This window comes from Mobula birostris, chromosome 2 (genome assembly GCF_030028105.1).
Source record: "Mobula birostris isolate sMobBir1 chromosome 2, sMobBir1.hap1, whole genome shotgun sequence".
Taxonomy (NCBI): domain Eukaryota; kingdom Metazoa; phylum Chordata; class Chondrichthyes; order Myliobatiformes; family Myliobatidae; genus Mobula; species Mobula birostris.
The window spans coordinates 133034745-133058854 of NC_092371.1; the positions used below are offsets into that span (position 1 = coordinate 133034745).

General features: G+C 42.2%; 1 protein-coding gene across 5 annotated transcripts in view; it reads left to right on the top strand.

Annotated features, from left to right (window-relative positions):
* LOC140191307 (cullin-9) overlaps positions 1 to 24110 on the top strand; it is a 332978-nt gene that overhangs the window by 237037 nt on the left and 71831 nt on the right. For all 5 annotated transcript variants that reach the window (XM_072248616.1, XM_072248607.1, XM_072248588.1 and 2 more), the window contains 3 exons: positions 3137 to 3319; positions 9124 to 9281; positions 9896 to 10097. In XM_072248616.1, the coding sequence (XP_072104717.1) occupies positions 3137 to 3319; positions 9124 to 9281; positions 9896 to 10097 (543 nt within the window). The remainder of the gene's footprint in view (positions 1 to 3136; positions 3320 to 9123; positions 9282 to 9895; positions 10098 to 24110) is intronic.

Sequence of the window (24110 nt, forward strand, 5' to 3'; positions counted from 1 at the left end):
TGGTGGCAAAAACAGGAAAACAGATTATTATCTGAATGGTGGCCGATTAGGAAAAGGGGAGATGCAACGAGACCTGGGTGTCATTATACACCAGTCATTGAAAGTGGGCATGCAGGTACAGCAGGCGGTGAAAAAGGCAAATGGTATGCTGGCATTCATAGCAAGAGAATTCAAGTACAGGAGCAGGGAGGTACTACTGCAGTTGTACAAGGCCTTGGTGAGACCACACCTGGAGTATTGTGTGCAGTTTTGGTCCCCTAATCTGAGGAAAGACATCCTTGCCATAGAGAGAGTACAAAGAAGGTTCACCAGATTGATTCCTGGGATGGCAGGACTTTCATATGATGTAAGACTGTATCAACTAGGCTTATACTCGTTGGAATTTAGAAGATTGAGGGGGGATCTTATTGAAATGTATAAAATCCTAAAGGGATTGGACAGGCTAGATGCAGGAAGGTTGTTCCCGATGTTGGGGAAATCCAGAATGAGGGGCCACAGTTTGAGGATAAAGGGGAAGCCTTTTAGGACCGAGATTAGGAAAAACTTCTTCACTCAGAGAGTAGTGAAACTGTGGAATTCTCTGCCACAGGAAACAGTTGAGGCCAGTTCATTGGCTATATTTAAGAGGGAGTTAGATATGGCCCTTGTAGCTAAAGGGATCAGGGGGTATGGAGGGAAGGCTGGTACAGGGTTCTGAGTTGGATGATCAGCCATGATCATACTGAATGGCGGTGCAGGCTGATGGGCAGAATGGCCTACTCCTGCACCTTGTTTCTATATTTCTGTGTTTCATCACTATGGCAGCGAGCGCCCATCGACTTTGCTGGACCATTCATGGACTCTTATCTTTTTAATTGCCGTTGATGCACATTCCAAATGGCCAAAGGTAATCAAAATGAAGACAACCACATCGGAAAAGACCATTACAGTGTTGAAGACCATGTTCACCAGGAATGGCATACCAGAGCAAATCTGCACAGACAATGGACGACAATTTGTCTCTGAAGAATTCCAAAGTTCTGTGAAGAACAATGGAATCAAACACTTTACGTCGACTCCTTACCATCCATCTACAAATGGCTTGGCAGAAAAATTTGTACAGACATTCAAGATAGCCCTCAAGGCAAGGGACAGTGAAAATCGACCACTACAACACATGATAGACAGCTTCCTCTTTGCCTATTGTAATTCAGTACATGCAACAACTAACCAGACTCCAGCGATGATGTTTCTGAACAGGAACCTGAGGTCCTGCATGGATCTTCTCAAACCAACATGGAGCTTCAATGTGGGACAGTCAGTTCTTGCACGGGATTACCGGACTGAAAAGTGGCAGCCGGGTATAATTTCCGCCATTGACTGGCCACTGATGTATAGAGTACAGGTGGGAGAGAATGTATGGAGACGTCATGTGGATCAAGTCTTGGATGTTCAGGTGGAAAACACAACAACATCTTGCCCTGACTCCCTGGACATAGAAGCAAACACCCCTGATGTGACCATATCAGCCTCGCCCGCAGATAAGCCTGTTATTAGTGCTGAGGACCCGCTTGATGTACCTGTGGAGACTAATTCCCCAAATCAAACGTTGCAGGGCAGTCATTACCCAGAGAGGCAGAGAAGCCCCCTCTCCCCAGAGACTTCAGCTATAATAATAATAATTATTATTATTACTACGTTACTTTGTTATAATTTCATAGTAATAAGTTACTAATTAAACAGTTGGTGGGCATTTGTATATTAAGGGTACACATCCAGTATTTGTAACAGTATTTGTTTAGAGTAGTGTCCCTAAAAAAAAAGTTGATACACTTTTAAAATAAAAGGGGAGGAGTGTACCATATAGCCGACTGTATAATATGAGACTGTTTTATGTTGTAGTAACACATTATTGAGCATGCGCTATTGGGCTTGTATTGATCTGTAAACATGTGTTCAGTTCGGGTTCCGAAAGTAAAAGCCCCTGTTAACAGCTCCAGTCTCTAGCATTTTTATTAATGATATTGTTGTGTAAATGGCCACATACACAGCAATGCTACGAGGAATGAACATTTACCCAACTAACAGAAAACATAGTTGAGATTAATGGATCATTTTTTTAACTACTTGGGTATCCCAAGAAGGTGCTGGGATCCTGACTTTTTACAATCTATTTTAATTATTTGGGTAAAGTTAGCAAGTGTATCATTCTCAAATCTACTGATGATACCAAGTTGGGAAACTGACTTTTGAGGAGTTCACAGAATCTGTAAGGAGACTTTTACTTGGTGAGTGGGCAAAAGTTTGCCAAATGGAATATGAGGATACCTCTTTTTTGTATAAAGATTGGAAGAAGCAGAATATTGTTTAAATGGAGATTGACTACACATTGCTGAGGCTGTCCTTGTACATGAAACTCAGAAAGTTAGCCTGTAGTTACAGCAACTGAAAACAGAATGTTGGATTTAATTGTAAAAGGTGTGTTGTACCAAACATAAGGAAGATGCTGCAGGTGGACAGGACATCGGTGTGTCTGTATTTAGAGGGCTGCATACCATTTTGGCCTCTTAATTTAAAGAACAGTGCACTTGAAGTTTTTCAGAAGAGCTTCCATGGTTGTTTCATTCCATGAAGGAATTGATTTATGAGGAGAGGTGAAGCAGTTTGGGTCAATGCTAATCAGAGTTTATAAGTGATTTTTTTAAACATACAGTATGCTGAGGGATCATAATAGAGTTAATAATGAGATGTTTGTACTTTTGGAGGAATCGAACTAAAGAGCATAGTTTCAGAATTAGAAGTCACCCATTTAAAGCTGGGATAAGGAGGAATTTCTTTTCAAAACTTTGGAATTTTCTACCTTTTCATAGTTCTGTAGAGGAGAAATTATTGGAAGTGTTTAATGTGGAGGAATTCACAAAAAGTACATCTGAGGCTATGATCAGATTAGCAGAGATCAGGTGGTGGAACGAATTAGACGGTGCTTTGTCCTACTGTTTCCTTCATGTAATTTCAGATCAAAAAATGGTGCTTTAATTCATTGCATGGTAGTGGAATGGGGAGGAGATAGGAAAATTTCACATGTTCATTAAATGACAGACTGCACATTTTGAATGCATGCATTTCATAATTTGTTGCTTTGTTTTTCCCTCACTAGGTTAAACGATTCCTGGATGGAGCATGGAATTCCCCTAATTTTGTTGAACGCTACCGGGACATATACCTAAAGCTGAAGAATGCTATGGAAGAACTATTTGGGCAACAGACTGCCTTTGTATTGGCATTGCGCAAGGGCTTCTCTGCAGCATTTCTCCAGCTATCCCACCTCACTGCTATGCACGTAGGTTAATCACCATTAAAGTAACTGTGTTGAAATCCTGTTCTCTAGGATGGCAGTGGCTTGCTGAACCCTCACCAAATATTGACAGCTTGACTTCAAAATTACAGCATTGAACCAGACTAATCATCCATCTGCCATTGTTTGTATTAATATTCAACACAGCCCTTTTAAGTCTTTATGTATATTTAAGTCAGAGGTTGATAGATTCTTGATGGTCAGGGCTCGAAGTGATACGGGGAGAAGGCAGGAAATTGGGGGAGGGGAAAATCGGATCAGCCATGATGAAATGGCAAAACAGACGTGATGGGCCGAATGACCTAATTCTGCTCCTATATCTTATGTCCATGCAGGCAACATCCTCTGCCTTCATCAACTTTCCTGGTAACTTGCTCGTAAAATTCAGTAAGGTCGGTGAAACATGACCTACCAAGCATGAAGTCATATTGACTATCCCTAATCAGTCCCTTTCTTTCCAAATACTTGTATATCTGGTCTCTTAGTATATGTTCCAATAGCATACCCACTATTGATGTCAGGCTCACCAGCCTATAATTACCTGTCTTATCCTTAGAGCCTTTTAAAAACAACAGAACAACATTAGCTATCCTCCAAACCTCCCGGCACTTTACCAGTGGCTAAGGATGTTCTAAATATCTCTGCTTGGGTCCCTGCAATTTCTGCACCAGCCTCCCACAGGGTCTGAGGGAAAACCTTGTTTGGCCCTAGTGATTTATCCGCCCTAATTTGCCTCAAGGTAGCAAATACCTCCTCCCCTGTAAACTGAATACGGTCCATGACTTCACAGCTTCTTTGCTTCACTTCTGTAGACGCTGTGTGTCTCCCAAGTAAATACAGATGCAAAAATTCCATTTATGATCTCTCACTTATCTTTTGGCTCCATTCATAGATGAGCACTCTGATCTTCCAGAGGACCATTTTGTCTCTTGCTGTCCTTTCTCTCTTAATATATCTGTGGAAACCCCTGGGATTCTCCTTCACCTTGTCTGCTAGAGCAATCTCATGCCTTCTTTTAGCCCTCCTTAATTCGTACAGTCTTCGCTTGCATTTCTTGGACTCCTCAAATACCTCATTTGCTTCTTCCTGCCCACACCTGCTGTATACCTCCTTTTTCTTAACCAGGGCGTCAATATCTCTTGAAAACCGAAGTTCCATAAACCTGTTATCCTTGCCTTTTATTCTGACAGGAACATACAACTCTGTACTCTCAAAATTTCACTTTTGGAGGCTTCCCACTTACCAAGTACACTTTTTGTCAGAAATCAACCTGTTCCATGCACACTTGCCAGATCCTTTTTGATACCATCAAAATTGGCCCTTCTCTAGTTTAGATTCTCAACCTGAGGACCAGACCTATTATTCTCCATAATTATCTTGAAATTAATGGTATTATGATCACTAGACGCAAGGCGTTCCTCTACACAAATCTTGTATTGCACTCTTTAGTTGGAATCTCCATGTACTGATTAAGGAAGCTTTCTTGAATACATTTGACAAACTCTAGCCTATCCAGCCTTTTTATAATATGGGAGTCCAGTCAAAATCACCTCCTATCACAACTTTATGTTTCTTGTAACAACCTGCGATCTTTCTACAAATTTGCTCCCCTAAATCCCACGGACTGTTGGGCGGTAATAATATAGCCACATTAACATGGTCATCCCTTTCTTGCTGCTTAGTTCGATCCGGGTAGCCTCAGTAGATGAGCTCTCCAGTCTGTCCTGTGAGCATTGTTATGACATTTTCCCTGACTAGTAATGTTACCCCTCCCTTTTTAATCCTTCCCACTCTAACACATCTAAAACAGTGGAACCCTGGAACATTGAGCTGCCAGTCTTGCTCCTCCTGCAACCAAGTCTCACTAATAGCCACAGTGTCATAATTCCAGGTGCTGAATATGCCCTAAGCTCATGTGCCTTTCTTACAATACTCCTTGTGTTGAAATGTACACAACACAGAACATTAGTCCCACCATGCTCCTTTGGATTTGTGACTTGGTATGCATGTAAGTTAACAACATCTTTCCCCACAACTACTCCATTATCTGCTCTAGTGCTCTGGTTCCCACCCACTCCTCGTAACTCTAGTTTAAAGCCCCTTTCCGTGCAGCACTACTAAACCTTCCCACAAGGATATTAGTCCTCCTCCAGTTCAGCTGCAAACCAATCCTTCTGTATAGGTCACACCTTCCCTGAAAGAGACCCCAGTGATCCAGAAATCTGAAGCCCTCCCTCTTGCACCACCTCCTTGGCCCTGTGTTGAATTGTCTTTTCTTATTATTTCTGGCCCCACTAGCATGTTGGATGGATAACAATCCTGAGATCACAATGCTGGAGGTCCTGTCCTTTAGTTTAGCATCCAACTCCTAAACTCACTTTGCTGGACTTCATCACCCTTTCTACCCATGTCATTGGGTCAGACATGGAAAATGACATCTGTCTGCTCACCCTCCCACTTAAGAATGCTGTGGACTAGGTCCAAGATGTCCCTAACCTAGCATCTTTAGGTCAACATACCATTAGGGAATCTTGTTCTTGCTCACAGAACCTCCTGTCTCTTCCCCTAAGCAATGAATCTGCACTCTTCTCCTCTTCCCCTTCTGAGTCACGGAGCCAGACTCAGTGCCAGAGTTCTGGTTGCTGTGGGTTTCCTCTGCTAGGTCATCCTCCCCAGCAGTATCCAAGGCAGTATACCTGTTTTGAAGGAAGCATCCACAGAAGTACTCTGCACTAGCTGCCTATCCCCTTTCCATCTACTGACATTCACCAAGTTACCTGTGTCCTGCACCTTGGGTGTACCAATCTCCCTGTATGCCTTGCTGATCAACCCCTCAGCCTCCCAAATGATCTGGAGTTCATGCAGTTTCAGTTCCAATTCTTTAACAGAGTCTGAAAGAAGCTTTAGCTGGATGCGCTTTTTGCAGGTGTAGTCATCAGAGGTCTGTCTGCCTTCTCACATCCTGTAAGAAGAATATTTCACTACCTTGCCTGGCATCCCCACTGCTCTAATTGTGCAATAGAAAGCAAGAAAGAAAAATCTACTCTCCTTACCGAAGCCTCTAAACAGCCCACTCTAACACTGGCCCATTCACACAATGTCCATGCTGCTTCTAAACCTAACTTTTTATAATTACGCACACTGCAACATCTCCATGGGAGCTGTGACGTGCAATACGCCCTGACTGCCCCCACTTGCTTCTTTTGAACTGTGTCTTGCTATGCAATTCAAGGTCTCTTCAGAAATTGTGGTGGCAGAATGTCTTGACTGACCCACTCGCTTTTTTTGAACTCTTTCTCCTGCTATTGCCTTGGCCTTTGGATCCAAAGAAATATGCTTGTCTCTTAAATGTTGTCCAACTAATCACTTTATAGGAATTCTGGGCAAGAATGGGCATCAAATGCTGACCTTGCCAGTGTTACCATACATACAGAAAAACACATGACTTGTTCAGCTACTGTACATTTACCAACCGTTCAACTTCACAGAATCTTATTCGGTGAAAGGATGAGAATTGATAGCAATTAAGACCAACTCGGTCTCACAGACGTTGGATTATTATTAGGCCTCCACTTATGTTTAATAAAAACAATACAACTAAAAGTCAATGCCTATGTGAGAAAAATGAAATTGGAAAGAGATGTGTTGGAAAGAAATATGTCATCGAAACATGGTAGCAGGTCTTTTGGTCCAGCAAGTCCATGTTGACCAAGGAAACCCATCTCAGCTACTCCCATTTGCTTGTATTTGGCCCATATCCCTTTAAGGTTTTTTCCTATCCATGTATCCGTCCAGTGTTTTTTTTTAGTATTCGCCTCAACCACTTCCAGCTCATTCCATATACTGACCACTTTCTGGCTGGAAAGAAAGTTGCCTCTCAGGTTCCTGTTAATTTTCTCCCTGCTCACCCTAAACCTTTCTCCTCAAGTTCTTGATTCTCAACCTTGGGAACAAGATGGTGTGAATATACAGAATCTGCTCTGCTGAGTTTGACTAGTAGTTCTGGTGGTTAGAAATAGATAAATTTCTGCGTGTTGATATTATATGAATTATTTTTCCAAATTTTAATGCTACAGTCCTGCATCTCTGCTCTGGAGATTGATAGCATATAAGGAATATTACAACGTTATGGTAAGCGAAAATGTAAACATGTTAGAACTAGGGAAGTCGTGAGTTGTTATCATTCTAGTACATGAGAGAGAAGGTTTAGAAGTTCCTCCTCAGATTCCCTTTAAATATATCACCTTTCACCCTAAACCTGCAGCTAGCAGCATGACATATTCTCAAATGAAGGACCTTTATAAAAATATTGATGGTAAAAATAAAGATTGACTTTCCAAAGATGGTCTGTATTGTCACTGGTAAAGCCTGAGTGACACTGACCTTCTGTAGTGTCACACAAAATCTTGGAGTGACATACATCTATTGTGCTTCCACTGGTGCAGACTCGGATACATCAGCTGCGCTTGTTACCTCTGCTGGAGAACTATTTTTTCAATTATATTTTGTAAGTCATTTCCTTTCAGTGTATGTACAGTATTCTTCACCATTCTTTTTCCTGGTTTATTGTGAAATTGGTTTCAACTAAATTAACGATAAAAAATATTATTTGGAATGACTGAAAGCTTAGACATGAAACTATACTATTGAGAAGAAAGGGTGATGGCCCGGTTGAGGGATAGGGAATTTTTGAGGAAATGAAAAGATGTCTAAGAGCAAATGGGGTGTATGAGCCCAAAGAAGGCGGAAAAATAATTGGAGAAATATGGAAATCATTAGAAGGCTAAGATGTGAAATAAAGGAATTGTTGGACTGGTCTGAAAGTTGTTATTACTTAAGGGTTTTTCTGCTTAAGTTAATGGACAAGTATCTAGGTTGATTGAATTACATATTGGAGTTTGAATATCACCAACCACAGCCAGGAAATTTAAATTCAAGAAATTAAAGAAACCTAGGTGAGGACAACTGTTATCTGCAATGAAAACTATGAAAGTACAGGGTTTTTGAAAAGATCCTCTCACTATTGTCCTTCAGGAAAACACATCTACCATTTTCACCAAATCTGACCAACCAGTGTTGTTAATTTCTAACTTTCTCTGCTTTAAATGCTAGATACAGCTACATCTTATGCATAAATAAAAGGATTATGTTTAAGTAAGTAAGTGTTGATATTTTCAGTTCCTTAGCTAGGTAAAATTTGTATGAGTCATAAGCTGAGGTAGGAGCATTGACAGGTAGCGTTCTGTTACAGGGGTGGAATAATGGGTTCTTTGTGATGGAGAAGAAATTATGTTCAAAGACAGATTTTGTTAACAATACCTGGGTATTGGGTGAAAGTGGCAGAGGAGCAGGATAAAATCAGTCGGGATGGAAGTAGTCATTTCAGTTTATCCCATATTTAACTAGGAGAAATTCCAGCGCATCCTGAATTATTATGACAGATGGAAAATCTTTCCACTGCTGTATTAAGGATGAGATCCTGATAGGAGATGTTTAAAGTTTTGAGTAACAGGCTAGGATTTGAGCAGCATTGCTGCAGTCAGGGTATTTGTAAAAAAAAAAGATGCAGTAGCAGTTTGCAGGGAAAAGGGATGTGTTTTGGGAAGACTTATTGTAGTCATGAAAGGGAGGATGCCAAGAATTCTTTGGGATGCATCTTCAATTTTTGTAATGGGGTCAGGAAAGGAACAGTCTATCAGGAATCGAGTAAAGGAAGCTGGAAGAGATGTGAACAAAGTTGGCAACTTTCATGTAAAGGATCTTGCTCTAAATGTAACTCTATTCTTCAGGTTAGTGAGCAATTTGCACAGTACATTGATCGACGGATTCAAGAAAGTGAAATGAACATAAGTAATGTGGAAACGCTAAACCAGCTGCAGCAGGTCTTGGAGCCAATGCTGTTCCTTTCAGGACTTGAACTTGCTAACACCTTTGAACATTTCTACAGGTAATTTGTATGGATTATAAAAATGCATATCTACTATTTGATTCTTCAACCATCCTGCACAGCCCTCATCACTATCTCAGATGACCATGTGCTGCAGCAACTTGCCAAGGTTTCTTCAACAACTTCCAAATCACTACCATCAGTTAAGAATGCCATCACTTTCAATTTTGTTGTTCTAAATTTTTTAACCAGTTAAAATTAAATGTTTCTGGGTCAAAATTCAATGACCCTGAATTGAGAGGATTTTTTTAATATTAGTTTTTAGGATTTGGCATTGTTGCCATTTATTGCCCTTCCTAACTGTCCTTGAGAAGGTGTGTGTCATTGCCTTGGACTGCTGCAGTCCTTGAGGTGTTCCCACAGTTGGGTATCAGAATTCACTTCAGCAATTTCCAGATCAGGATTTTGTGCAAATTGGAGGGGAACTGGGGTGAGGTTCCCTCATACCTGCTGTCCCTGACAGAGGTTGTGGATTGTAGGAGCACATTTACCATGTGAGTTGCATTGATTTGAGGAGCTCTTACCTACTTTTACTACTAAATATTAACAGCCACTCCAAAAGTACATTTTTGTGTTTTTTTTTCTCTCTCTCAGCTGCTGTTTCTCTTTCATAGGTACTATCTGGCTGATCGGCTACTGGCCCAGGGCAAAGTGTGGCTGGAGCGAGCTGTGATCGATCATATTGGGACCTGTTTCCCTAGCAGGTACCCTCAACAGATGTTGAAGAATCTCACTGAGTCAAATGATCTACAGCAGGAGTTTCACCTCTACAGGCTGCAGCAGCTCGATAGGAAACTTGAGAGCCTGGATGACGAAGTAAGTTGTTGTGTGTCCAACTGACACTTGTAAGCGTGACTGGAAACAGTTTTTGTAATGATCAGTCCTCTCAAAACCAATCTGTAGCAGTTTAGTATATTTATTTTATTTCTTTAAGAACATTTGTTGCAGAACGAAATGGCTTGCAGTTGTTGATAGAAATTGCCTTCATTGAAATCTCACCGAAATCTCCTGCGTTAACAATGTAACTTGAGGTCAAGCATTGTCCTTAAGTTTTCAGTTTAGGTTGCAGAATTATTTCAGGGGTTTCCCTGTTGCAATATTTATTAAGACCATTTTCCTGTACTTTCTGACTTTCATACTTTTCTGTTTTTACTAAGTACTCCTAGGTTACCTTAGCTTGGTGTGTTCTGCTTAGAAGGTACGAAATTATAAATGTCATGAAGGAATCTTCTGGATTCAATGAGGTGTCATAATTATGAACATCAGAGGCTTCCAGTGGGCCTGATGTAAATTTAAAGTGATGGTAATTTAAATAGATTGCCTTGATCCTTCAGCATAACGTGTTGAAGAACAGAGATTAGGAGGTATTTTTGAATAAAGCTTTGAAGATGGCAGTACAGGTGGAAAAAGCAGTGAAAGAGTTTTGTTGCCATTGAATATAAAAATCTAGGTTTTAGATTTGTGGTCATTGGGATTTCTTCTGGGGAAGATATAACCCGAACAAAGGGGACGGGTTACATCTGAACTTGATAGGGGCCAATGTCCTTGCAGGGAAGTTTGCTGGAACTGTTGGGGAAATCTTAAATGAGATTGATGGGGTTGGGGGGGTGGGGTTAACCTGAGTTGACAGTCATATGATGGAGCAGTTGGTGTAAAGGTAGATACAACGTGTAGAGAGACTGTCAGGAAGGATAGGCAGTAAATAGGGCATAATGCATTGCAGTTTGATGGGCTGAAATATGTTTAATGCAAGATGTATCAATAAGAAGAGTGATGAACTTAAGAGCATGGATCAATACTTAGAGCTACAGTGCTGTGGTCACTACAGAGACTTGGCTGTCAGAAGGGCAGAGAAGGCTGCTGGGTGCTCCAGGGTTTAGATGCTTCAAAAGGGTCAGGATGGGAGCCAGAAGAGGTGGGATAGTGGCATTGCTAATCCGTTGCAGAAAGGGAGGACGTTATAGAGGATCATTTACTGGTCAGTGTGGGTGGAAGTCAGAAACAGGAAGGGAGTAATCGCTCTATCATGAGTATTCTATAGGTCTCCTAACAGCCTGATAAGTAAACCAGTAGGCAAATTTTGGAAAGTGCGAAAATAACAGGGTTTTATTTTGTCTTGAGTGACTTCAGCTTCCCTAATATTAATTGGCACTTCATTAGTGGAAGAGATTTAGATGGGGCAGTGTTTGTTAGGTATGTCTAGGAAGGATTCTTGATCCAGTATGTGGACAAGCTGACTAGAGAAAGGCCATACTGGATCTGGTACTGGGCAATAAGCCTGCTCAGGTGATGGATCTCTCGATGGGTGAGCATTTCGGCCAGAGACCACAACTCCTTGACCCTTTAGCTTAGCCTTGGACAAGGATAGGAACAGATGGTATGGAAAGGTATTTAATTGAGATAGAGATAATCATGATGCTATTAGGCAGGAACTTGGGAATATAAAGTAGGAACAGAGGTACTCGGAAATGTACAACTAAAATGTAGAGGTTGTTTAGGGAGCACTTGCAGGAGTTCTGGATAGGTTTGTTGCAGGGAAAGGATGCTAGGGTGAAGGAATAGTGGTTAACAAGAGAGATGTAACATCTAGTCAAGAGGAAGAGAGAAGCATACTTAAAGGCTTAGGAAGGAAAGATCAGACAGGACCTTTGAATGTTACAAGGTAGCCAGGAAGGACTTAGGAGAGCTAGAAGATGACATGAGAATTCCTTGGCGAGTAAGATTAAGGAATATCCCAAGGTGTTCTACAAGTACATGAAGAACAGGAGGATGACTGGCATGAATGATCAAGGCTAATGAGAATAGGTTAATGTGCTGGAATATGTCGAGGCTAAGAAAGAGGCACTGTTGGCAGGGTGAGCAGCCAGTTATCTTGGTACATGTTGGTACCAATGACATAGATAGGACAAAGGAGGAGTTCCTGAAGAGAGATTTCCAGGAGTTAGGAAGGAAGCTGAGAAGCAGGACCTCCAGGGTAGTAATCTCGGGATTGCTACCTGTGCCACGTGCTAGCGAGGGCAAGAATAGTAGGATCAGGCAGATGAATGCATGGCTGAGATACTAGTGCAGGGGGCAGGGCTTCAGATTCTTGGATAATTGGGATCTCTTCTGGGGGAAGTATGACCTGTTCAAAAAGAATAGGTTACACCTGAACCCGAAGGGGATCAGTATCCTGGCGGGAAAGTTTAATAGAGCTGTTAGGGAGAGTTTAAACTAATTTGGCAGGGGGATGGGAACCGGAATGACAGAGCGGAGGAAGGGGAAAACAGAAATAAATCTAAGATAGTGAACAGGAAAGACAGGCAGGTGATGGGGCAAATTTGTAGCCATTGGGATGAGTTGCAGTGCAATAAAGTTGCAGTGAAATCAAAGCGAAAAGTACCAAACACTGGTCTTAAGGTGTTATATTTAAATGCACGCAGCATAAGGAATAAGGTGGATGATCTTGCCGTACAGCTACAGATTGGCAGGTATGATATTGTGGCCATCACTGAGACATGGCTAAAGGATGCATGTCTCTGGGAGCTGAACGTTCAAGGATACACAGTGTATCGGAAGGATAGGAAGGTAGGCAGAGAGGGAGGCGTGGCTTTATTGGTGAGAAATGATATTAAATCATTAGAAAGAGGTGATACAGGATCGGAAGGTGCAGAATCTTTATGGGTTGAGCTAAGAAATCGCAGGGGTAAAAGGACCCTGATGGCAGTTATTTATAGGCCTCCAAACGGCTGCAGTGATGTGGACTACAAATTACAACAGGAAATAGAAAAGGCTTGTCAGAAGGGCAGTGTTATGATAATTGTGGTGGATTTTAACATGCGAGTGGATTGGGAAAATCAGGTCGGCACTGGATCTCGAGAGAGAGAATTTGTAGAATGTCTGCGAGATGGCTTTTTAGAACAGCTTGTTGTTGAGCCCACTAGGGGATCGGCTGTACTGGATTGGGTATTGTGTAATGAACCGGAGGTGATTAGAGAGATTGAGGTGAAGGAACCCTTAGAAGGCAGTGATCATAACATGATTGAGTTCACTGTGACATTTGAAAAAGAGAAGCCGAAATCTGATGTGTCGGTATTTCAGTGGAGTAAAGGAAATTGCAGTGTCATGAGAGAGGAACTGGCCAAAGTTGACTGGAAAGGGACACTGGCGGGAAAGACAGCAGAGCAGCAGTGGCTGGAGTTTATGCGAGAAGTGAGGAAGGTGCAAGACAAGTATATTCCAAAAAAGAAGAAATTTTCGAATTGGAAAAGGATGCAACCGTGGTTGGCAAGAGAAGTCAAAGCCAAAGTTAAAGCAAAGGAGAGGGCATACAAGGAAGCAAAAATAAGTGGGAAGACAGAGGATTGGGAAGTTTTTAAAAGCTTACAAAAGGAAACTAAGAAGGTCATTAAGAGGGAAAAGATGAACTATGAAAGGAAGCTAGCAAATAATATCAAAGAGGATACTAAAAGCTTTTTCAAGTATATAAAGGGTAAAAGACAGGTGAGAGTAGATATAGGACCCATAGCAAATGATGCTGGAGAAATTGTAATGGGAGATAAGGAGATGGCAGAGGAACTGAACGAGCATTTTGCATCAGCCTTCGCTGAGGAAGACATCAGCAGTATACCAGACACTCAAGGGTGGCAGGGAAGAGAAGTGTGCGCAGTCACAATTACGACAGGGAAAGTACTCAGGAAGCTGAATAGTCTAAAGGTAGATAAATCTCCCGGACCAGATGGAATGCACCCACGTGTTCTGAAAGAAGTAGCTGTGGAGATTGCGGAGGCATTAGCGATGATCTTTCAAAAGTCGATAGATTCTGGCATGGTTCCGGAGGACTGGAAGATTGCTAATGTCACTCCGCTATTCAAGAAGGGGACAAGGAAGCAAAAAGGAAATTATAGACCTGTTAGCTTGACATCGGTGATTGGGAAGTTGTTGGAGTTGATTGTCAAGGATGAGGTTACGGAGTACCTGGAGGCATATGACAAGATAGGCAGAACTCAGCATGGATTCCTTAAAGGAAAATCCTGCCTGACAAACCTATTACAATTTTTTGAGGAAATTACCAATAGGCTAGACAAGGGAGATGCAGTGGATGTTGTATATTTGGATTTTCAGAAGGCCTTTGACAAGGTGCCACACATGAGGCTACTCAACAAGGTAAGAGCCCATGGAATTACGGGAAAGTTACATACATGGATAGAGCGTTGGCTGATTGGCAGGAAACAGAGAGTGGGAATAAAGGGATCCTATTCTGGTTGGCTGCCGGTTACCAGTGGTGTTCCACAGGGGTCCGTGTTGGGGCCGCTTCTTTTTACATTGTACATCAAAGATTTGGATTATGGAATAGATGGCTTTGTGGCTAAGTTTGCTGACGATACGAAGATAGGTGGAGGGGCCGGTAGTGCTGAGGAAACAGAGAGTCTGCAGAGAGACTTGGATAGATTGGAAGAATGGGCAAAGAAGTGGCAAATGAAGTACAATGTTGGAAAGTGTATGGTTAGGCACTTTGACAGAAGAAATAAACGGGCAGACTATTATTTAAATGGGGAAAGAATTCAAAGTTCTGAGATGCAACGGGACTTGGGAGTCCTCGTACAGGATACCCTTAAGGTTAACCTCCAGGTTGAGTCGGTAGTGAAGAAGGCGAATGCAATGTTGGCATTCATTTCTGGAAGAATAGAGTATAGGAGTAGGGATGTGATGTTGAGGCTCTATAAGGCGCTGGTGAGACCTCACTTGGAGTACCGTGGGTAGTATTGGTCTCCTTATTTGAGAAGGGATGTGCTGACGTTGGAGAGGGTACAGAGAAGATTCACTGGAATGATTCTGGGAATGAGAGGGTTAACATAGAGGAACGTTTGTCTGCTCTTGGACTGTATCCCTTGGAGTTTAGAAGACTGAGAGGAGACCTCATAGAAACATTTCGAATGTTGAAAGGCATGGACAGAGTGGATGTGGCAAAGTTGTTTCCCATGATGGGGGAGTCTAGTACGAGAGGGCATGACTTAAGGATTGAAGGGCGCCCATTCAGGACAGAATTGCGAAGAAATTATTTAGTCAGAGGATGGTGAATCTGTGGAATTTGTTGCCACGGGCAGTAGTGGAGGCCAAGTCATTGGGTGTATTTAAGGCAGAGATTGATAGGTATCTTGAGTAGCCAGGGCATCAAAGGTTATGGTGAGAAGGCAGGGGAGTGGGACTAAATGGGAGAAGGGATCAGCTCACGATAAAATGGCGGAGCAGACTCGATGGGCCGAATGGCCGACTTCTGCTCCTTTGTCTTATTGTCTTATGGAAAAAAACATTAGGATAGGTAAGTCCCCGAGTCTGGCTGGGATATACCTCAGCTTATTGTGGCCATCAAGGGAAGAGTTGGTGAGCCATTGGCGAAGGTCTTTGTGTCCTCACTGGCCACAAGATAGTATCAGGTGAATGTTCCATGGCAAATGTTATTTCTTGCTCAAGAAGGGTAATAGGGATAATCCTGGCAACACACATAAAAGTTGCTGGTGAACACAGCAGGCCAGGCAGCATCTCTAGGAAGAGGTGCAGTCGACGTTTCAGGCCGAGACCCTTCGTCAGGACGGATAATTTCAGGGATAATCCTGGGAATTATAGACCAGTAAGTCGTACAACAGTCGTAGGAAAACTATTGGAGAGTAATCTTAGAAATCGGATTTATGAGCATTTGGAGAAGCATAGCTTGATTATGAATTGTCAATATGGCTTTTGTAAGAGGCAGTTTGTGCCTTACAAGCTTGATTATGAATTGTCAATATGGCTTTTGTAAGAGGCAGTTTGTGCCTTACAAGCTTTTTCAGAGGTGACAAAGCAAGTTCATGAAGGTGGAGCAATGGATGTCATGTATATAGATTTTATTAAGACATTCAGCAAGGTTCTCCATGGTAGGCTCATTCAGAACGTTAGAAGCTATGGGAACCAGGAAATCTTGGCTGTGTGAATTCTGAGTTGTCCACAGAAGGCAGAGTATGGGAATAGATGGAGCATGTTCTGCCTGGAGGTCCATGACTTGTGGTGTTCCACAGGGATTTGTTCTGGGACCCTGGCTTTTTGTGATTTTTTTAAGAAATTACTTGGATAAGGAAATGGAAGGGTGGGTTAGTAAGTTTGCAGATGGCCCAAAGGTTGGTGGACTTGTGGATAGTGTAGAATGTTGTTGAGGGTTACCATGGGACATTGATAGAGTACAGAACTGCTGTCGGGGGGACAACAGACCTGGCAACCACCAAGGAAAGTTGGCCTTAACATCCACAAAGGGAAAACTAAAGTCCTCAGGATCAACTCGACCTCTGTCGACCCTGTCATTCTTGAGGGAAGTCCACGAGGTAGAAGCCTTCATCTATCTGGGTAGTGGCATCAACAGACAGGGTGTAACAGATACGGATGTCAAGGCAGGGATTGGTAAAGCTCGGCAGCCTTAATCCAGCTCAAGATCATCTGGTGCTTCAAGGAGCTGCCACAGTGCACTAAGTTAGGCTGTTCAACTCCAATGTGAAGTCAGTTCTTTTTGGGGCAGAGACTTGGAGGAGAACAAATACTTTCATCAGGAAAGTGCAAACTTTTGTTAATAGCTCTCTAAGAAAAATCCTGTGGATCTGCTGGCTGTAAGTCTTAAGCAACACTGATTAATGGCAGAGAACACACCAGCTACCAGCGGAGGAATAATTAAGGACAGGATTACAAGGATGGATAGGACACATGCTGTGTTAAGCAAGTACTAATATGGAATCTTCAGGGAAAGTGGGAGAGAGGTTGGCCGAAAATCACCTGGCAATGTGACCTTGAAGCAGACACCAAGAAGATGGGTTACCCCTGGGGACAACTTGAAAGACTGGCCTTGGAGTTGGTGGTGATAGAAGAAGTAGTAGTGGAAGTGCTGGGCTGAGAATTGGCAGATGAAGTTCAATCCAGATTGTGTAAAGTGATAGATACACTTTGGAAGGTGGAATTTGATGGTAGAGTATGAAGTTAATGGCAGGATTATTAGCGGTGTGGAGGAACAGTGGGATCTTGGGATCCACATCCACAGATCCCTCAGAATTGCCATGTAATTTGAATGATTGGCGAAGAAGGTATGTGGTTTGTTGGCCTTCATTTATAGAGGGATTGAGTTCAAGAGCTGCAAGGTAATATTGCAGCTTTATAAAACTCTGGTTAGACTATATTTGGAATATTGAGTTCAGTTCTGCTTGTTTCATTATAGGAAGGATGTGAAAGCTTTAGATTGAGTGCAGTGGAGATTTACCATGATGATGTCTTATGAGCAAAGCTGAACGAGCTAGGGGTTTTCTCTTTTGAGCGAAAGAGGATGAGAGGAGACTTGACAGAGATAAGAGGCAGAGAGTATACAGGCTGTGTCCTTCTCCCAGTGGCAATAGCTAATATGAGAGGACATACTTTTAAAGTGATTGGAGGAAAGTATAGGGGGATGTGAGATGTAGATTTTTTACAGAGTGGTGAGTGCATGGAATACCCTGCCAGGACTGGTGATGGAGGGAGAGAATTTTAAGGAACTCTTAGATAGTTCAATATAGCTCAATAGTTCCATTTAATATCAGAGCAATTATGCAATATACATCCTGAAGTTCTTATTTGCAGATATCCACAAAAATGGAGGATTGCCTCAAAGAATGAGTGACAGTAAAAATGTTAGAACCCCAAAGCCCCCCTACTCCCCTTTTCCACACACAAGCAGCAACAAAGCAACAACCCTCCTTCAACCCCACTTCAGCAAAAAAAGCATCGGCACATTTCACAGACACGAGGAAATCTGCAGATGCTGGAAATTCAAGCAACACACACGAAAAAAGTGCTGGTGAATGCAGCAGGCCAGATCGTATCTATAGGAAGAGGTACAGTCGACGTTTCGGGCTGGGACCCTTCGTCAGGACTAACTGAAAGAAGAGATAGTAAGAGATTTGAAAGGGGGAGGGAGAGATCCGAAATGATAGGAGAAGACAGGAGGGCAGGGGTGGATCTAAGAGCTAGAGAAGGGAGGGGATCATGGGACGGAAAACCCTGGGGAGAAAGAGAAGTGGGGAGGGGAGCCTGGAGGGTGGAGAGCAGGCAAGGAGTTATAGTGAGAGGGACAGAGGGAGAAAAAAGAGAGAAAAAAGGGGGTGAATAAAAAAATATATTAAATAAATAAATAAGGGGTGGGGTGTGAAGGGGAGGAGGGGCATTAACGGAAGTTAGAGAAATCAATATTCATGCCATCAGGTTGGAGGCTACCCAGATGGAATATAAGGTGTTGTTCCTCCAACCTGAGTGTGGCTTCATCTTGACAGTAGAGGAGGCCGTGGATAGACGTATCAGAATGGGAATGGGACGCGGAATTAAAATGTGTGGCCACTGGGAGATCTTGCTTTCTCTGGCGGACAGAGCATAGGTGTTCAATGAAATGGTCTCCCAGCCTGTGTCGGGTCTCGCCAATATATAGAAGGCTGCACTGGGAGCACTGGATGCAGTATATCACCCCAGCCAACTCACAGGTGAAGTGCCGCCTCACCTGGAAGGTCTGTCTGGGGCCCTGAATGGTGGTGAGGGAGGAAGTGTAAGGGCATGTGTAGCACTTGTTCCGCTTACAAGGATAAGTGCCGGGAGGGAGATCGGTGGGAAGGCACATTTCACCCACCAAGCAAGCAATAGCAAAGCCCCCAAGAAAGACCATGATCTGCAGTAGAACAGTGGGTTGGCACAGTGGTGTAGTGGTTAGCTTTACATTACAGATGATCTAGGTTCAGTTTCTACCACTGCCTGTAAGGAGTTTGTACGTTCTCCCTGGGACCATGTGGGCTTCCTCCGGGTGCTCCGGTTTCCCCTCACAGTCCAAGGGCATACTGGTTGGTAGGTTAATTAGTTGTTGTAAAATTGTCCCGTGATTTGGCTCAGATTAAATCAGGGGATTGCTGGGTGGTGTGGCCCCCTTCCATGCTGTATCTCATGAAATAAAGTAAATAAAAACTAATCATTCACCCTACAATTCGACATACCACATGCTTTCTCTTTCCTTAATAAAGGGAAAGAGAGGTGTCCCCCATTCAGTGAGAGGGGAGACATAATAAAACAACTCGCTGACTTGCGATGGAAAAAGTCTGCCATGTGACTTTTTCAGAACTCTCCAACTCAAGAATTAACAAGAAACTCTCTTCTATCAGTGAGAGAGAGAGAGAGCACATGTTTCACTGAATACAGAGCCTCTGACAGCTGGTCCACTGTTCCTGATGTTATGTTTTCCTTTGCGACACTTCAGTGGCACTGGCATAGAATCAGCTTGTCCACAGGGCTGTAAAGCCTTGGAACCCCGAAGGCATGCATGTCTTCTAGGCCACATCCTTGAGATTTCAAAAAGTGGCCAGTCGTGAGCCCCAGGAGCAGGTCCCACCAGCACAAAGAACTGAAGTCGCAGGTTAACTCCAGTTTAGGAACTCTGACAGTACCCCATCCACCCTGTAAACACAAAATACTCTGCAGATGTTGAGGTCAAAGCAACACTCACAACACACTGGTGGAACTCAGCAACCCCATCCACCCTGAAAAGGAAAAAGAGAGGCATCAAAGGTAGAAATTAAGCTGTTTCGGCAGATGAGCTCAAAGGAGCTCCTGTTAAGCGCCATTGCAGGTCTGCCCATCCGACAGATATAGCGACATGGATGAAAGAAAAATGGAGGGCTATGTGGGAGTGAAGGGTGAGATTGATCTTGAAGTAGCTTTAAAAGTCAGCACAACATTGTAGACTAAAGGGTCTATACTGTGCTGTACCATTCTGTGTAATGTTTGGCTCTAAAAATGAGTTCGTAAACTCAGAATTCTGTAGATGCTAGAAATCCAAGTAATACACAAATTGCTGAAGGAACTCAGTGGTCAGGAAGCATCTATGGAAATGAATAAACAGTCGATGTTTCAGGCTGAGATCCTTCATCAGGACTGGAAAGGGAGGAGAAGTAGTCAGAATAATGGGAAGTAGTACAAGCTAGAAGACGATGGGTGAAGCCAGCTGGTTGGAGGAGGGGGGATAAAATAAGCTGGGAGGTGATGAGTAGAAAAAATAAAGAACTGGAGAAGGAGGAGTCTGACCGGAGTGAATCATGCGAGAAAGGAAGGAGGAGGGGCATCAAGGAGGGGTGATGGACAGATGAAGAGAAGAGGCAAGAGGGGAGCCAGAGTGGGGAATTGAAGATGAGAGAAGGGGGAGGGGAAAATTACCAGAAGATTGAGAAATCCCAGATGAAATATGAGGATTGGCTTCTTCAATCTGAGAGTGGCCTCAGGTTGGCTTCCGTGAAATCCTGCTTTTTGTGCATGGAGCTAAGGCGCTTGACAAAGCAGTCCTCCAATGTACAGTACATTGGGGTCACGAGGAGGCTGCATTGGGAGCACTGGATACAGACAGCACCGACAAATTCACAGGTGAAGTGTGGCCTCATCTGTAATGACTGGGGCCCTGAATGGAGGTGAGAGAAGAGGTGAATGAGCAGGTGTAGCAAAATTCAGCATTTATTGGTGACCAGCCATTTTAATTCCAATTCCCATTCCTACTTGTCGGTCTATGGCCTCCCCTACTGCCATGATTAGGCCACTCTTCGGTTGGAGGAGCAACAATAAGACATAGGAGCTTAGGCCATTTGCCCCATATGTCTGCTCTGCCATACCAACACAACTAATTTATTATCCCTCTCAATCCCATTCTTCTGCCTTCTTCCCATAATCTTCAATGCCCTGACTAACCAAGAAGCTGTCATCCTCTGCTTTAAATATACTCAATAACAGCCGTCATTAGCAATGAATTTCGCAGATTCACTACCCTCTGGCTAAAGAAATTCCTCATCTCCGCTCTGAATGGACGTCCCTCTATTCTGAGGCTGTGCCCTTTGGTCTTAGATTTTCTCTTTCAATCTTTTTCTTATTGATTTAAAAGAATAAGGATAAATACAAACCAGAGGAGAGGTAATCTCAAATACATATTTCAATAATAGTACAAAGGAATATACACTGTCAAAATTATATATAGTATTAAGCTAATATAAAGAGAGAAAAGAACCACTTCTCCTCTTAACAGTTCATAGGAAAAAAAAGGCTCAAAATTTCCTGTTACTGAGAAAAAAAACCCACTAAACTAACCTAAAACAAAAAAAAGGGGACTGGGCAGTCCATTTTGAGAATACAGTTTTTAAAAAAGAGGGAAAATCCTTCTGACTAAATCTAAATCTTTGCAGAGAGAAAACAAATAACTGGAAAAGTTAGAAGAATTAGATCATATGAAAATATTGAATAAAAGGTCGCCAAATTTCCTCAAACGTAAAAGATGTATCAAACGTTCGACTCCTTATTTTCTCCAAACTTAAACAAGACGTAATGGAGGAGAGCCAAAAAAAAACAGTAGGTGGATTGGGGTCCTTCCAGCACAATAGAATAGCTGTCTTAGCCAATAAAGTTGACAAAGCTATCATGCGTTGAGCGGCAGCAGGAACATCTCATGCTTCTGTTGGAATAATCCCAAAGATTGCCGTAAGTGAATTAGGTTGTAGGTCCAAACCTATGACTTTTGATAACGTTCTAAAAGCATCGCTCCAAAATTATTTAACTTTATGCAGGACCAAAACATATGAGTTAAAGTGGCCACCTCAGTGTTGCATCTATCACAAGTAGGATTTATATTAGAAAAAATACGCGCTAGTTTATCTTTTGACATAAGCGCCCTGTGCACTACCTTGATCTGAATCAAGGAGTGACAGGCACAAATAGATGAATTATTAACTAAATGACAAATTTTATTCCATTGATTATCTGAAAGTGACTCTTGAAGTTCCAATTCCCAAGCACGTTTAACCTTATCATTAGACATCATTCATAAATTCAATAGCCGTTTAGACTCACTCATGATAAGAAACATTCTCTCCACATCCACCTGCCCATCTCGCTTTGATGCTCCTCTTTCCCTTTCTTCCATGATCCATTGTTCTCTCCAATTAGATTATTTCTTCAGCCCTTTGCTACTTCCATTTCTCACCTCCCAGTCACTTACTTGATTCCCCACACCCCTACTTTAATACCTCCCCCATCTCTTGGTTTCATGTATCACCTGCCACCTTGTGCTCCTTCCACTCCCCACACCTTTTTACTGGCTTCTATCCCATCCTGTCCAACGCCCATGAAGGTTCTTGGCTCAAAATATTGACTGTTTAGTCCCCTCCATAGATGCTGCCTGAATTGCTGAGTTCCTCTGGCATTTTGTATTGTAATTATTTCGTGACCCTTATGTACTTTGACAGTTCCATCCCTTGTAAATGTATGGTTGGCTGCCGGTTACCAGTGGCATTGGGGCCGCTTCTTTTTACTTCGTACATCAATGATTTGGAGGATTATGGAATAGATGGCTTTGTGGCTAAGTTTGCTGATGATACAAAGATAGGTGGAGGGGCCGGTAGTGCTGAGGAAACAGAGAGTCTGCAGAGAGACTTGGATAGATTGGAAGAATGGGCAAAGAAGTGGCAAATGAAATATAATGTTGGAAAGTGTTTGGTTATGCACTTTGGCAGAAGAAATAAATGGGCAGACTATTATTTAAATGGGGAGAGAATTCAAAGTTCTGAGATGCAACAGAACTTCGGTGTCCTCGTGCAGGATACCCTTAAAGTTAACCTCCAGGTGGAGTCGGTAGTGAAGGAGGCGAATGCAATGTTGGCATTCATTTCTAGAGGAATAGAGTATAGGAGCAGGGATGTGATGTTGAGGCTCTATAAGGCGCTGGTGAGACCTCACTGAGTACTGTGTGCAGTTTTGGGCTCCTTATTTAAGAAAGGATTTGCTGATGTTGGAGAGGATACAGAGAAGATTCACTGATGTAAATAGGCAATGTGATAGATGTAAAACTGAGATAGCTACATTGACACGTATGTTTCAGTCGTGTTCTGTATTGAAACAGTTTTGGAAATCTATTTTTTCTACAATTTCTTTAAAAATCAATTTACAACCTAATAAATTGACAGTTTTGTTTGGTATAATTCCTCAATATATTCACGGTATTTCTATACCAGACCAACATGTAATTGCATTTGTCACATTATTGGCTAGAAGGGCTATTTTATTAAATTAGAAAGATGCCCCTGCTCCCACTTTGATACAATGGTTCTCTCAGGTGATGTTATGTCTTAGTTTGGAAAAAATTAGAAGTCGAACTTTTGATCCTAGATTTGACTTTGAGAAAAGGTGGGGTTCTTTTGCCCGTTATTATCATTTGATTTGAGTAATTAAGATGGCCCTTTTCTGATGCTTGGGTACATGGATTTGGTTGGCGGATTGATGTCTTTTTTATGGAAGCTTGTATGGCGTATAGCTCCAGTTTTGTGCTCCAAGTGGGTGTTTTTCTGTTATTAGAGGTTTTTTTTTGTTTTAGTTAGTAGGGGTTCTTTTTTCTTTCTTTTTTCCAAAAAAAAAGCTTTAACATTTTGTTTTTTTTATTATTATTGATAAACTGTTCAGTTTGGTTGATTGGTTGATAGTTTAACTCTTATTCTACATATGGATATGTTATCTTGATTATCTTGATGTATTTTTCTTTGTTGTTAATTTTCAATAATAATTAATAAAAAAGATTTAAAAATGAAAATGAGAAGATTCACTAGAATGATTCCGGGAATGAGAGGGTTAACATATGAGGAACGCTTGTCCGCTCTTGGACTGTATTCCTTGGAGTTTAGAAGAATGAGAGGAGACCTTATAGAAATATTTCGAATGTTGAAAGGCATGGACAGAGTGGAAGTGGCAAAGTTGTTTCCTATGATGGGGGAGTGTAGTACGAGAGGGCATAACTTAAGGATT